Source organism: Triticum aestivum, chromosome 7D (assembly GCF_018294505.1).
Source record: "Triticum aestivum cultivar Chinese Spring chromosome 7D, IWGSC CS RefSeq v2.1, whole genome shotgun sequence".
NCBI lineage: Eukaryota > Viridiplantae > Streptophyta > Magnoliopsida > Poales > Poaceae > Triticum > Triticum aestivum.
Genome location: NC_057814.1, coordinates 385,260,267 through 385,274,371, shown reverse-complemented (window position 1 = coordinate 385,274,371; position 14,105 = coordinate 385,260,267). Strand labels below are relative to the sequence as shown.

At 47.7% G+C, this 14,105-nt stretch overlaps 1 protein-coding gene across 2 annotated transcripts; it reads right to left on the bottom strand.

The window, feature by feature from the left end:
• Positions 1-2,164: 2,164 nt before the first annotated feature.
• Positions 2,165-11,471, bottom strand: LOC123165879 (lipid droplet phospholipase 1). 2 transcript variants are annotated; one of them, XR_006483220.1, is made up of 11 exons: positions 10,901-11,471; positions 7,300-7,367; positions 6,524-6,594; positions 6,150-6,365; positions 4,723-4,886; positions 4,529-4,584; positions 4,372-4,424; positions 4,126-4,243; positions 3,078-3,243; positions 2,665-2,762; positions 2,165-2,577 (listed from the first exon to the last, which is right to left on the bottom strand). XR_006483220.1 is itself a non-coding variant. In XM_044583623.1 (10 exons), the coding sequence occupies exons 1-10, from the start codon at positions 11,047-11,049 to the stop codon at positions 2,509-2,511; spliced, it is 1,062 nt and encodes a 353-aa protein (XP_044439558.1). In that variant the 5' UTR covers positions 11,050-11,407; the 3' UTR covers positions 2,165-2,508. The 2 variants fall into 2 exon arrangements, 1 of the variants encoding a protein (XP_044439558.1); XM_044583623.1 differs by lacking the exon at positions 3,078-3,243 and having other exon boundaries at positions 10,901-11,407.
• Positions 11,472-14,105: the final 2,634 nt, after the last annotated feature.

Genomic DNA, 14,105 nt, shown 5'->3' with positions numbered 1-14,105 from the left:
TCACCCCCAAAAAAGCTTCGAGCTCTTGTTTGACCTTTGGATCCAGTGGGCCGCGTCAAGACCCGTATGAATACCAACGAGCTCGCTGACAAGGATCTGGCGACTCCATTGCCTCGCGCATCGCCCAGATGAAAACCCCGATACAAGTCACCCCATTGACTTGGTCTGGAATTATCCGTCGAATCTCATCAGGCCTCGCGTCTATCAACAATTGCAACGCATGCTCCGCCAGAGCTTTCGTGCTAGGAAACCAAGAGTGGATCTCCTTGCACTTCTCTAGTAAGACAGCGTCATCAGCGCAGAACACCTCCAACGGCGTCGTCATCGCCGACAGCGGCCACGGGATTGGGGAGTGGGGAAGGGGGGAGGTGGAGGTGGGCTGCTTGGGCCGCGAGGGATGCGAAATGAGAGAGAGATATCTTGTCCCCCTTTTTTTAGACAAATGACCCAACCGTCCATCAACCGATCCCACATGTCAGCATCTCAGGTCGGCCCCACGCGTCAGCACCGATGTAGTGAGGGTCAAAGGCATTAAATGGATGGCAAGGCACCGTTTGGCCTCTTGTGAGGCGGGGGTGAGTGGAGGAGGGCAAAAGTGAGCATACTTAGATGGGCGGGGGAAAACTGAGTAGAACAAAGGAAGGAGGGGCACGAAAATAGAAATCCCGCCAAAAAAGTGTGTCAAACCCAGAGGTCCTATGATGCCACTTCTTCAAAAATGATGATGAGCTTCTTAACATGGTCTTGATATTGCCCTTGTAGAGCTTTTGGACAGTTGTTCCATCTCCGGTGCATCCAATCAAGAGATCCGAGCAAACTTGACCACTCTCTTGCTTCAGACATTGCCAAGAGCCTCACGGTGTCTGCAACAGTTGGTTCTCTCAAGTAATGAGGTCCAAACACATCGACCACAACAATAGAAAATCTAACTATGGAGAAGTCTCCGCATGTGATCTTGAACATCTGGTGGTATTCATTCCACTAATCAGTGGCCGTACCATATGCAAGCATCCACAATGTAGCTGTGCACGTCTGGTAACCAGAGAATTCAATCCTTCCTACGGTATGTTTCTTCAAGATGAAGTAGTCATTGTAGGACCGTGCACCATTGTAGAGCCTATCAAAGACATTTTTGCGCATATGAAAGTGTCGAAAAAAATTGTCCACGAATAGGGTAGCGGGGGCGGTACCCTATTCCAATTGCGCACTCGATGGCTCTTGATCGATCTCATGTAATTGAGAACATGCTCTTACACATGCTCCGCGTCTGCAAGGACCATCTGCATCATCGTCGTTTCATCCGCATAGTCCTCGTCGAACGAGTCGCCGGACAACTCAACGTGGTGCTAGTATATGTATTCCATGTCTGATTGGTTGCTTCAAAGAAGGGGCAAAAATTTAACAAGGGCATTTCACCAAACACTCATCGGGCATGGTGACCATCGCAGGGACGGATGGTACCTACATGGCGGACGGACGGGAGGTCTGGATCGGCGGTGGAGGACAAGTGGCATGGAGACCGGGTGTAGCGATGGAGGTCACGGAGTTTCGGGAAGGGCTTGGCGGCCGGCTGAGGTGGTAGAGAGCGAGGGCGTTAGCGAGAGAGAAAGCGGATGCAGAGAAAGAGAGAAGGATGAAGACATGGGTCCGAACAGAGTTTTGGGTGGGCCGTAGGTGTCATAGTCCAGCGTGGCTTGTGTCCGGACTTCTAACGGATGGTACCTACACGGCAGACGGATGGGAGGTCTAGATCGGCGGTGGAGGACAAGTGGCATGGAGAACGGGTGTAGCAATGGAGGTCACGGAGTTCCGGGAAGGGCTTGGCGGGTGGCTGAGGTGGTAGAGAGCGAGGGTGTTAGCGAGAGAGCAGGGGCGGAGAAAAGAGGGAAGGATGGAGACATGGGTCCGGACAGAGTTTTGGATGGGCCTTGGGTCTCAGAGTCCGACATGGCTTGTGTCCGGACTTCTGCAAAGTCTCTCGATTTGCAAGAAAACAGACATTCTGACTAGTCCATGGATCGATGTGAGACGGTGTTAGATGGCAAACAGTGTCCGGGCAGCTCAGCCCAAACATTTGCGGGAGGAGTCCACTTCAGAGATGCCATAGCCAATTAGTTTTAGTACCATCGCGAGCAGGGATGTACATGTACTACACGGCGGAAAATAGTGTCACATGTGAGATTGGTGACAAGGCACATAATAACGATACATGTGTCCAACAAGGATGGTGTTGTTTTCTCCGTTCCGACGTGATCTTTCTTTGCAACGGACGGCACGGAGCAATTCGTGGCACTTACTCTTATATACAGTCATTACAACGCACTGTTACACACCGTTAAGCAATAAATTAACAATCTAGATCTAACTTGATACTACCGGGCCTCCCCTGTGGCTGTGGGCTGACTGCGGTTTTCTTCTCGAGTCACTAATGTGTGTAAGTAGAGGTAGGACAGCCTCTTCAGTCTGGAGCTTCAGGTTGCATTGCTAGTGGCATTGCCAAGGAAATTCTCAGAGCTGGAAGTGGTCTATAATGTGCTGTATGACGTCCGCTCCTTCGTTCATAAACGCATACTTGACCTGCGACGACAGAGAAAAAATAAGGGATGACTTGGTCATGATTTTTATTTTCCATAATGCAAGGGTCAGTGAAGGCCGGCACGGCACCTGGATAATGCTGTGCGCTGCGAAACTCCGCATGCTCGTGTGGAAGCTAACATCTACCTTTTCCCATGAAACGCGTCTCAGCCCTGTCACCATTTTTTCTACATGATGACAGCATAACGGGAAATGAAAAAAAGATGGTGTCAGTTTAAGGAAAGTATTTTCACAATCTTTCAGGACAAAATATTGGTGCAGATTCAAAAATAGATCAAATGTACTTCAGTGTACTTCAGATATCATGACAAGGTCCCAGTCTTAAAAAATAGATCAAATATTGAACTCATACAGAACACTATGGGCAATGACTAATGATGCTACTTTGTCTATTTTCCAACAATGCTACTGCTTACCATACAGAAGAAGTCAATAACTACTGTTTGCGGTAGCATTGTGAGAAACATAAGACAAAATGATACCTATTTAGTGCCCCACCAAGATTGCAGTCATCAAGTTGAATGTTGACTGTTGAATACCAACAATGAACTGTGAACAGATAACTTGCTTGCCAATTAGTTGTGACTAACCTTCCAAGTCTTAACTTCCACATTATAGAGTCAACAAACCAGGTTTACGGACACATACCTAAGAAAAGGACACGGCATTGGGTCGGCTCAAATATTATAGGAATTTGAATATCACTATCCAGGCTACTTTGAAGATATTATATTGCGATATCTCACAGGAAAAGATCAAAACTACTAAAGGCGGACGGCATCACATGAATTAGTCAACTAAGAACTGGCAGTGCAGGTAATCTCCACAAAGGAACCGATTTGAAACTACACTGTCCAGGAGAGGTGCTAACAAATGCAAATCTATCATATGATGGCTTTGTGGCCCTCGCAAGTCTATAAACAATCCTCAACAGAAATACAATTTCAGTGGACTTTGCTATGTTAACTGTTCCACACACAGAACAAATAGACTACCATCTCCTAGTTGTCAAATTATGTTAGGCGTTGCTCAAGTCTGAAACTTCAAACGCTAACTGCCCCTGAAATTTTCATGAACACTCTGCTGTCAAAGGTGTGAGATTTTGATGTGGAACTACGCAGATTCTTGCAAATCATTTAGTTTACTTATTCAGCATAATATTAATATGTAGAATATCCTAATCGTATGATAGGAGGATTGAAGCAGAATAACTCGGTAACATTGTACAGTTAATGGTCCATTCAAAAATAACAAGTGCCCGGTCGTAAGACCAAAATGGCACACTAAATTGTTCTTGGTAAAAATAACATCTTTTGTTTTTATGATTAAACAGGTGTAATTGATTTAGGAAATGTTGGATTCATTATCAACTATGTAACATTACAAATATTATCTACATAAGGAAAATTAAGCATGCTAGAACAATGACTCAGTATGAAGCATCAATGGGAGATAGCACCGACTTAAGACTGGTCAAAGATTCAAAAAAGGAAGAGAAACAGACTTTTTGCATGTAACAATCAAACTAACCTTCCAGTAAGTCAAAATCGCAATCTGCTGCCAAATCTTGACACTTCTCATCGCTGATTTCTTCAGAGTATTCCTCATGTACAATGTGAGGATACTTCTCACATACAGATTCCTCCCACTGCAAATCATGATGAAACAGAAGGAATATTTTTACATAAGAATTGTGATATGAGAAAATCATGTTGTCCTTGTCAGATAATGGTCCAGAAAAGAAGGCATGAACAATCAGAATCAATAAAAAAATACCTTAGGCAGCTCGGTGTTTCTTCTAATAGATGATGTTCTCCAGCCAACAATGTCTGAATGTCATGAATTTAAAGAATTGACAAGTAAAAGCTAAAAAGCCTAGATGAAAAAGAACAATGTGAGTACTACATAAAAAGATATCAAATAATTAGGATACGGTCGCAACCAGCATTAGCATATGCCACTCGTCGTTTAAATGCTCGCAAAGCAGATCTAAAAAAGTTTAGTTACCCAGAATTAGTATAGTTATCACATACCATACAAGCCAGAATTAACAAAACATTACTTGCAAGAGAAATAGAAATAATCGGAAGCGATCCAAAAAAAACCGAAGGGCAACATAAACCTTACATAAAGTAAAGATTGCCATAATCTTCAACCATACGCTGCAACAGTGGCGGTTCTCCCTCAGCACTATCAGTAAGAAAAAGATGTCTCCCAGTTCTCCTAAATATCCAATGGATGACACGAGAAGCAACCTTCTCAATCGTAATGAATCCAAAGAGGAGTGGAACCTAATAACAGTGAAGAACGCCACATCAAACAAAGAATATATATGGTTTCTCTACCAATAGCTCATGGAAGGAAGGAATGCATATAATCTGGAGCAGAAAAGCAAACAAGCAATGTATGTTTAGAGTCTGATAATATCACTAGATTCGTAAGTCAGCACGAATCAACTGTACAAAATGGTTTGTTTATCCAATAAACTGTTCCAAGATCATAGATATATAAGTCAGAAAAATGATTCAGTGAAACAAGGAAGTAAAAAGTGTGATTTCCATCTGTCAAGTGTCAACTATTGCCTGAGTGCGGGTTTCATCCATGAGGCTGTTTCAAAATGAAGCTCTGCAGGATTTTATTGTAGATCTCCTGAAGGCAAGAGCCAAGAGGCATGGCAACAGTTTGTAACTTTCTTGTAATAGAAACGCATCTCTTTCTTCCTCCATAATTCTAGAAGATATTGGCAGTCCCTGTGGGATCCTTCTATGTGTATCACAGCCAATGAAAACAAAACTATGCAGGTTCACAATATTGGCACTCATTGTCGGGCCCTTCTATGTATATCAAACGCTTTTAAGCCAATGAAAACAAAACTGTGGAGGATAACAATTTTTTGCGAGGAGTACTCAAGATAGTCTTGAGAGGAGTATTTTTAGATCTTAGAGGGGTAAGTGCTCAGAGGCATTGCAACAGTTTTGTAAGTTTCTTATAAGAAAAGGTTTAAATTCCTTCTCTCTTTTTTTCCTCCAAAACCTTGGAAGATTGGGTATCCCTTGTGGAGCCACTTAATGTGCATCAAATGCATTGAAGCAAATGAAAACAAACAGTAAACATCTAGTACTCAAGCATCTCTTATAAGTATCCAAAACTTTAATACTCCCTCTGTTTCGGTTTGAGTGTAACTTTGGCCATGGATTTAACTAACAAAATATGAGTAAATTACCACAAAAGGTATACCATTGGAAACTTCTTTCGAATGTGAATTCAATGATATACTTCTTGTGGCACATATCTCATATTTTGTTGGTTAAATGAAATCGGTTGTCAAAATTAGACTCAAAAAACGAGAGGGGCTAGCAAACTGGAACGGATGGAGTATACGACTGTACGAGGCATGCAAAAACAAATGAGATTTGACATAAGAATACTGGAACATAAATGAGCAAATGGCTATGTATTAGTTCCAAAACAGGTATTATCCGCACTGTTTCAAATAAACAAATTTGAACACATGAAAGTCAAGGTGGATAAGGGGAAAACAGTCAACAAAGTACCTGCTTGTTTCCTCGAGAACCAAGGTGAGGCGTTGCTACGGTTATAAAGTTCACCGCTTCCAACCCGCATATGGTTCCTTCAGCTTTGCTGTCAAACGTGCTATTTGGATGTCTATAAAGTTTTGCAATTGCATATCTTGCTACTAAGCCTCCAACGGAGTGTGCAAGAAAAGAAATTTTGGTGAGCTCTGGCTTTCGACTAATTACATCAAGAACCTGAGTAAGAAGAGAACAATAGCACGTTTCAATAGAAAAATCAGTATGGTGTTTTGAACGCAGAAACCTTTCAATAGAAAAAATCAGTATGGTGAATCAGCTAGCCTCTTTATATTTAGCCCCTCAAGTACAAATCATCTGTTGCATATGGCAATTACCTCATCTGCTAAGCGTTCTCCCATAACATCGACACCGTCTAGAGTCAATGTGTTCATGTTTTTCTCACTGCCTGCAAAGTCGAACAAACAAGTCTAAATAACCAAATCTCGATGAGTAAACTTATAGACTACCCATGTTTCCCTCGAAGTTACAAATTCATAAAGGGTTCCAAGTTTGCATTTCAATCATGGTACATCAGGTACAACGTTATAGTTGAAACATGCCAAAATATTAGTTCTATCTAGACCATTGGTGTTAGTTCTCCCATAAAAAAATATCATGTTTAATAGCGATATATTTAGTTTGAAATATACATTTTTAATGCAGCCTTGTCAAGAACATCCCTGTGATTGACTACTAATTAATATCCAGATACACACATGTGCACGCGCCACACAGCTTACCAACTGACATTATGTTAAACCATTTCTGTGTGAGTATCCTAGTATCCTTATCTATAGTTCAGAATGGAGCAACTCTGACAGATCTATGACTAAACATCGTTGTGACAGTGACATGTCAAGAAAAAATAGAGATATACTCATCGATATAAAAGAGGCGGTTTCACTTAAATTTTAGGTATGTGAAAGAAATAATGAACAAAGTGCCCAATGGTTACTTATTTACTTTTTGTCAAACAGACATACATTTCATTGATAATTATCAAATTAATTTATAGAACAAAACAATGGCATGGATGATTAAAAAAATAAAGCATGAAAATTAGGCAAATTAGCAAATCTAGTTGGTTAAAGCACAAAATCCAGTAACTTACAATGCACAATTACATCATCAGGAAGCTGCTTCACAAATTCGTTGGCTGCGTATTGCCAGTCATTGGTACTGCTCAAAGGAAAAGATAAACAGACTGATCAATAAGAGAAGATTTGAGCAGAAGGGGTTATCAGTTCAGAAACGAAAACACAAACTTGGCAAGCACTTGTAAAGAAGCACATCTAGATGCCATTTTTGAGAAATGAAAAGATCAACGATCAGCTGTAACTAAGAACTGGACCTTGTCTCAACAGAGCATGCAAACAATCTTATTTATAACCTACTAGTACTCCCTCTGTAAAGAAATATAAGATCGTTTAGACACTAAACGATCTTATATTTCTTTATAGAGGGAGTAGCTTTTGCTTGGCTGTTCCAAGGGGTGTGGGCCTAACCTAACGAACAAACAGCGGGTGATTGACTGAGCTGAATGGGCGGATACTGATCTTTTCTATTGGCAGATCATCGAGCATAGAGCTTCTTTGGAACGGACGATTGCTAGACAGCGCGCCCGCATCGCCTCACTCAAAGATGGTGACGCCAGCACAGCCTTCTTCCACCGGCAGTGCTCGTTTCGACGACAGAAGAACCGCATCTTCCGCCTCTCCGCGAACGGCCTGCTGCTCACCGACCACAACGAGATGGCCGAGGATGCTTTCCGGCACTTCGACGCCCTGCTTGGGACGGCGATCGAGCGCGACCACACGCTGGATCTGTCGCAGCTCATCGACGGAAGTGATCTTTCCGATCTTGATGCGGCCTTCTGCCCGGAGGAGATTTGGGAGGCAGTCAAACGCCTGCCCGCGCACAAGGCACCCGGGCCCGACGGCTTCAACGCCGAATTCCTTCGCGCGTGTTGGAGTATCGTCAAGCAGGACTTCATGGACGTATTCCAGCAGCTCTTTGAGATGCGCGGCCGCAGCTTCTGCAAGCTCAACCAGGCACTTCTAACTCTGCTTCCGAAGCGCGCCGACGCCCTAGAGCTGCGAGACTACCGGCCGATATGCCTCATTCACATTGTGGCCAAGGTCTTCGCCAAGGCCCTCTCGCTCCGGCTAGCTCCAAAACTTGACCACCTTGTCAGCCGCAATCAAAACGCATTCATCCTCGGACGGAGCCTCCACGACAACTTCATGCTCGTCCGGCAATCGCTCAAGCTATTGAGCCAACTTGGGGGCCCCCGGGTCATGCTCAAGCTTGACCTCACGCGCGCATTCGACTCCATATCTTGGCCATTCCTCTTTGAGGTCTTGCGCCAATATGGGTTCGGTCATCGCTTCCTCGAGTGGATTGCCATCCTCCTGTCCTCGGCGAGCACCCGGGTCCTGTTGAATGGTGTGCCAGGACCTCCGATTTGGCACAGGGAAGGGCTGCGGCAGGGCGACTCCCTGTCCCCGCAGCTATTCGTGCTCGCGGTTGACACCCTCGGACGGCTGATTCGACGCGCCCACGACTCGGGCATACTCTTGCCGCTGCACCCGCGGAGGCCTATTCCGGCTATATCTTTATACGCCGACGACGTCATGCTATTCTGCCATGCCACGGAGAGCGACATAACTGCGGTCAAGGAAATACTTGGCCTGTTTGGCGGAGCGTCCGGCCTCAAAGTAAATTACGCCAAGAGCTCGGCCACGGTCTTGCATGGGGAGCAGGTCGCCACTGAGATCATCACCGGCCTGGGCTGTACGACCGCTGCGCTCCCAGTCACCTAGCATACCCTTGACGACGCGCCGCCCGTCCGCCGGTCAGCTGCAGCCCTTGGTCGACAGGGTCGCCGGGCGCTTGCCCACCTGGAAAGCATGGCTTATGAACAGAGCCGGCAGGCTTGCCCTAGTCAAGTCGGTTCTCTGCGCGATCCCGGTGCACCAGCTGCTTGCTTTTGCCCCCACGAAGAAAACTCTGCGGCAGCTCGAGAAGATTCAACGGGGATTCCTATGGGCTGGGCGAGCCGTCGCAAACGGCGGTCACTGCCATGTGAACTGGCGCCTTGTCTCCCGCCCCCTCGAGCTTGGAGGTCTCGGGGTTCGCGACCTAGAGCGCACCGGGCTTGCGCTCAGACTGCGGTGGCTATGGCTCTCGCGAACAGACGAGGGACGCGCCTGGCAGGGGCTGGATCTCCAATTCTCCTGCCACGAGCGCACCCTGTTCTTTGCTTCCACCTACATGGCCATTGGGAACGGCATGAAAGCCCTGTTCTGGGAGGATCGATGGCTCAACGGGCGCTCCGTCGACGAGCTCATGCCGCTGCTCTACAACTGCATCCCCAAACGACGGCGCAAGGTTAGAACGGTTGCCGAAGGCCTCAACGGCAACGCTTGGGCCCGTGACATCCAGGGCGTTCTCAGCCTCCACGAGATCGGTCAGTACCTGCAGCTCTGGCACCGCGCGCAGCAGGCAATGCTTAGCGATGCCCCCGATCAACTGATCTGGAAGTGGACCGCGAGCGGCATTTACTCTGCGCAGACTTGCTACCTGGCTACCTTCCAAGGATCCACGCACTCCTACTCCTGGAAGTTGATTTGGAAGGCGTGGGCTCCCCCGAGGGTCAAGTTTTTCCATTGGCTCGCTAACCTGGATCGCTGCTGGACCACCGACCGTCTAGCCCGCCATGGCCTGCAGCATCATCCGCGCTGTCTCCTGTGCGATCAGGCACCAGAAACGATCCGGCACCTCTTGCTTGATTGCCCCTTCTCGAGGCAGGCATGGCACGAGACCCTGGCGTGGCTGCGCATTCCAGCGCCGATCCCCAACCAGGAGCCCACCCTCATGGACTGGTGGCAACACGCCAAGCATGACATGCCACAAGCACAACGCAAGGCCCTGCAATCCGTAGCGCTCCTTGTACCGTGGCTCGTCTGGAAGCATAGGAACAGCTGCGTCTTCGATAACGCGACGCCTTCCCTCCGCACGCTTGTCGACCGAATCAAGGAGGAAGCCGGCTCCTGGGCTAAGGCCGGAGTGGCAGGTCTTAGAGTAGTCCTCCCCCCTACATGGGATGTGCACTGAGCCTTGTATTTGATTCTCGCTTTATTCGTCCTAGGACGACTGTAACTGACCCCCTACCTATTCAATGAAAAGAAACGCAAGGTCTTTTGCGTTTTCTCAGAAAGAAAAAAAGCATAGAGCTTCTTCTTTCAGTAACAAACCATGTTGTCCATAAAATCCTACAGGATAAAGGATAATTTGGAGCCGTCCTATTCCAAACAGATCATCAGGTGCTTGAAACAAACTCTACCGAACATGCCGTATCATAATCTCTGATTTGACCGAAAAGCACTGAACAATACAACTCAAAGGGCATCCCAACATGCTTGACCATCCAGTTTGACAAATCGCAGTAACTAGTAGTAGTTCTTGTTTTGCAGTAAGTAGTGGTTGAGCCGCAACTGACTCCGCCGACCGAATCCCATGTCCCACTCTAGCATGCCCGATGGCACAAGCAATGCCCCACATTACTTACGGATTCCATTCTGCCATTGGTCCATTCCGCTGCCGGGCGAAACAGATTTGTAGCCTAGCTATGAGTACGAGATGTTGGAGCAAATTCGTGAGTCGACACTAGGCGCAAAACACACGCGGGCGCGGGGGGACGGCGCACGCACCTGCCGAGGATGCCGTGGACCATGACGAGGAGGTGTTCCGGGGCGTGGGAGGAGACGGCGTCGCTCCAGACGTCGACGCCGCCGGACGGGGACTCCTCCGCCCTCAGTCCTCCCTCCTCTTCGACTGAGCCTGAGGCGCCCGCCATCATGGCGGTCTCCTCGGCTGGGTGCGCAGGGAGGCGGCGGGCGATGGGCCGGCGGGACGGAAAGGTGTGGGGGTTGCGACGGAAGCGTCGTGTCCGCGTACGGCGTGGAGGGGAAGTGGGGCCCAGCCCGCGAACGAGGAAGAGAGGGGGGGAGTGTGTGGAGGTTGTGGATCCCCGTGCCCGTGAGCTGTGCCCATTTTACCGACGTGCCTGTCAGGTCTCGCGCTCGCTAGCATCCTCCGATCCACCATGGATGTCGGCACATGACCCCGGAGGGCATCCGGCATGTCGACTACGTAGACTACCGTGGGTAGGGTCACGTGGGGGCATCCCTCAAATCACCGAATCGCCCGCAGATTGCGTGCTGTCCTGACGCAATTTGTCATCCGACGCCATTACACATCGGTCCGTGGACTAGCCCGTTTGACTGTTTTTCTATAAATCGAAAGTAAACTAGGAGTGCTAGTGTTCGCGTTCGGGGGTGGAGTTGGCGGCGGTGAGGAACCGCTTCTGAGCTCTGGAGGGTGAGGGCTCGGATTCGGGGGATGAGGGAGTTGAGTTTGCGTCTTCTCCGATGGCGAGCGTGGTGTGCGTTAGACTGTGGGAGACTTCGTCGTGCACGCCGCGGGGCATGGTGGAGCGGCTGCATCGGGGAGGCGGCGCTTCGCGCCAAGCAGCAGGGATTCACATTCGACGGCGGGGTAGGTCTGGAGTCCTGTGCGCTCAAGTTCCGCGGGCAGGGCGCATCACGGCATAGCGAGATCGTCGGGTGTCGTCATGCAGAGAGTGCCAGCCGGGATCTCTGACGACGAAGTTGTTTGTGGCTGGTGACTCACTGGCCCGTGGGACAGTGGCGGTGCGCCGTGGGCGGCGGTGGCGTCTCTCCCGCCTAGGGTTCTTGAGGCTGCCTCTCATGCGCTCGGGGGGCTCGTTGGGTCTGGGCCTGGTATGGGGCCTGGGCCGCAAAGGCTGCCTGGTGCATGGCGCCTGGGCCGTAGAGGCCCACCAGCTTGGACACGTTTAGTACGGCCCCAACAATCTGGTGGCCGCTAGTGAGCTGGTTCAATCCCAGTCCAGCACCGTTTTTGGCCCGCCCTAGTGTCACGGGCTATAAATTCATGTGGGTGCGTAAGGGCTACAGTGACCTCTTGCTGGGTTTTCCTGCCTCCAAAGCAGATATGCGGTGGCTGGTTCCCTTGGCATTGTCTCTCTCGCATCCCAGATCCACCGCCGCTCCTCAGACCCTTCACCGAGGTTTGTTGCCATGGGTGTGCAAGATAACATGCATTCCTCCAAGTGGGTGTTGGGGCCCCTGTATCCCGTGGCAGATCATCGAAGGGAGCGCGAGCAAAGGGACTAAGCACGGCGATATCAACAGGTGCGGCAGCAGGAACGTGACGGTCGCGAAGGGGGTTGGGGTCTTCCTCCGCCGTGGCAGACCAAGCAGCAGGACATGAAGAAGAAGAAGAAGAAGAAGGAGAAGGAGGAGGAGGACTGGTACCGTTACGTGTTATACAAACGATTTTTACCCCAACAGAGTTTTAAAATGTCGCCCTGCCTGTGTGTGCGATGGGGGGTCCTTCCCACATGATCCAGAAATCGTCGGCGATAGGCGAGCGGCTACTGATGATTTCCATAAAGTAAACATTTGAGAGGTCGCAGACTATCCCATACGTTAGGCCTCGACGTTACGTTTCTGATCCGAGATACATCCGAAACGATTACGCAGATAAACTCATGTGAAAAAGGTGGATATCACAAACATTTAATCTACGGATGTGTTTGTGATAGGTACATTATCACACACAATTAAAACTGTAAAATGTGTGTGGTGCCACTACTATCGCCTACGTGTCTATTTCATAACTGTGTGCGATAGGTATTTCTATCACACACGCGCTTCATATATGCACTGTCTTGTTTTTGTCTGGTAGTACACACGCATACAGATTTAAATGTTTGCCATATGCTATGAATTGCACGCGCATATGAGACGGATCCGTGTGTGGTACTGCTAGAAATCCCACCCACATGCATATGAGACGAAACATCTGTTCAACCGCTGAGTATCGCACACGAAACCGTGTGTTCAACCGTTGTTTCCTTTCTAACCGTATGTACAGTATTTTATTCCATGCTGTTTAATTTTAATTTTCTCTGTAATTTATTATTCGAATTGGAAATTTTAAATTTTGAGTTATGAAGCGTGGAATTCAAATATTTCATATTCTCATCTGTCACATCCCAGTTTTTTCCCGAATCTGGTAGGTTAAAAAAATTCACAGGGATTTAAATTTTTTCTAGGAATTAGCTATGGTTGCCTAGGTTTTGTTGTGAATGACTTTGATTCATTTTATTGTTGCCTAGAAGGACGAAAATCCAAATGCCACTAGTGAAACCCTAGCTAGCTTTGGCAGAGATCAAGCCATTCTGAAATATTGTTGGGCACAAGGCTAACCTAAATAAGTCCCAAGAATATCAAAGCCAAAATGATTCCCCTAAAAGAATTCGAGTTGGTTTTATTTTGAAATCAATTCAAAGGCCAAAGGGAATTATTCAAAAAGGGTTTTGTTTTTTTTGGCAGCGAATGATATTTCATAATTCCAAATAATAATCTTGACCCTCTGCCATTTTTCAAAAAAGAATTTGGAACATATTTGGCTTTGAAACCAAAATGAAATTCAAAACAAAAATGTAAGTGCAGAAATTATGTGTCCAAAAATACCCCAATGAAATGTTCAAACATTACTAAATATTCCATTTGGAATTTAGAAAATATTCTCTGTTGGAGGGAAATTAAAATTCTAAATCATTTGAAAAAGACAGAGCAAACAGAAAAGAAAAAGAGAAAAAAAGAGGCCCCGTGAACCAGGCCGGTCCAGCTAGCAGCCAACTAGGCAAGCCGGCCCAGCTAGCGCGTGCCAGCCCCTCTCTCTCTCCCCTGAGCCGCTGACATGTGGCACCCGCATGTCATCTCCCTCCTCCCGCAACGGCTCCCCACTCCTCCACAATCCCGTGCACGCGCGAGTACAACCCCATGTTCACGCGCACTCCCCCCC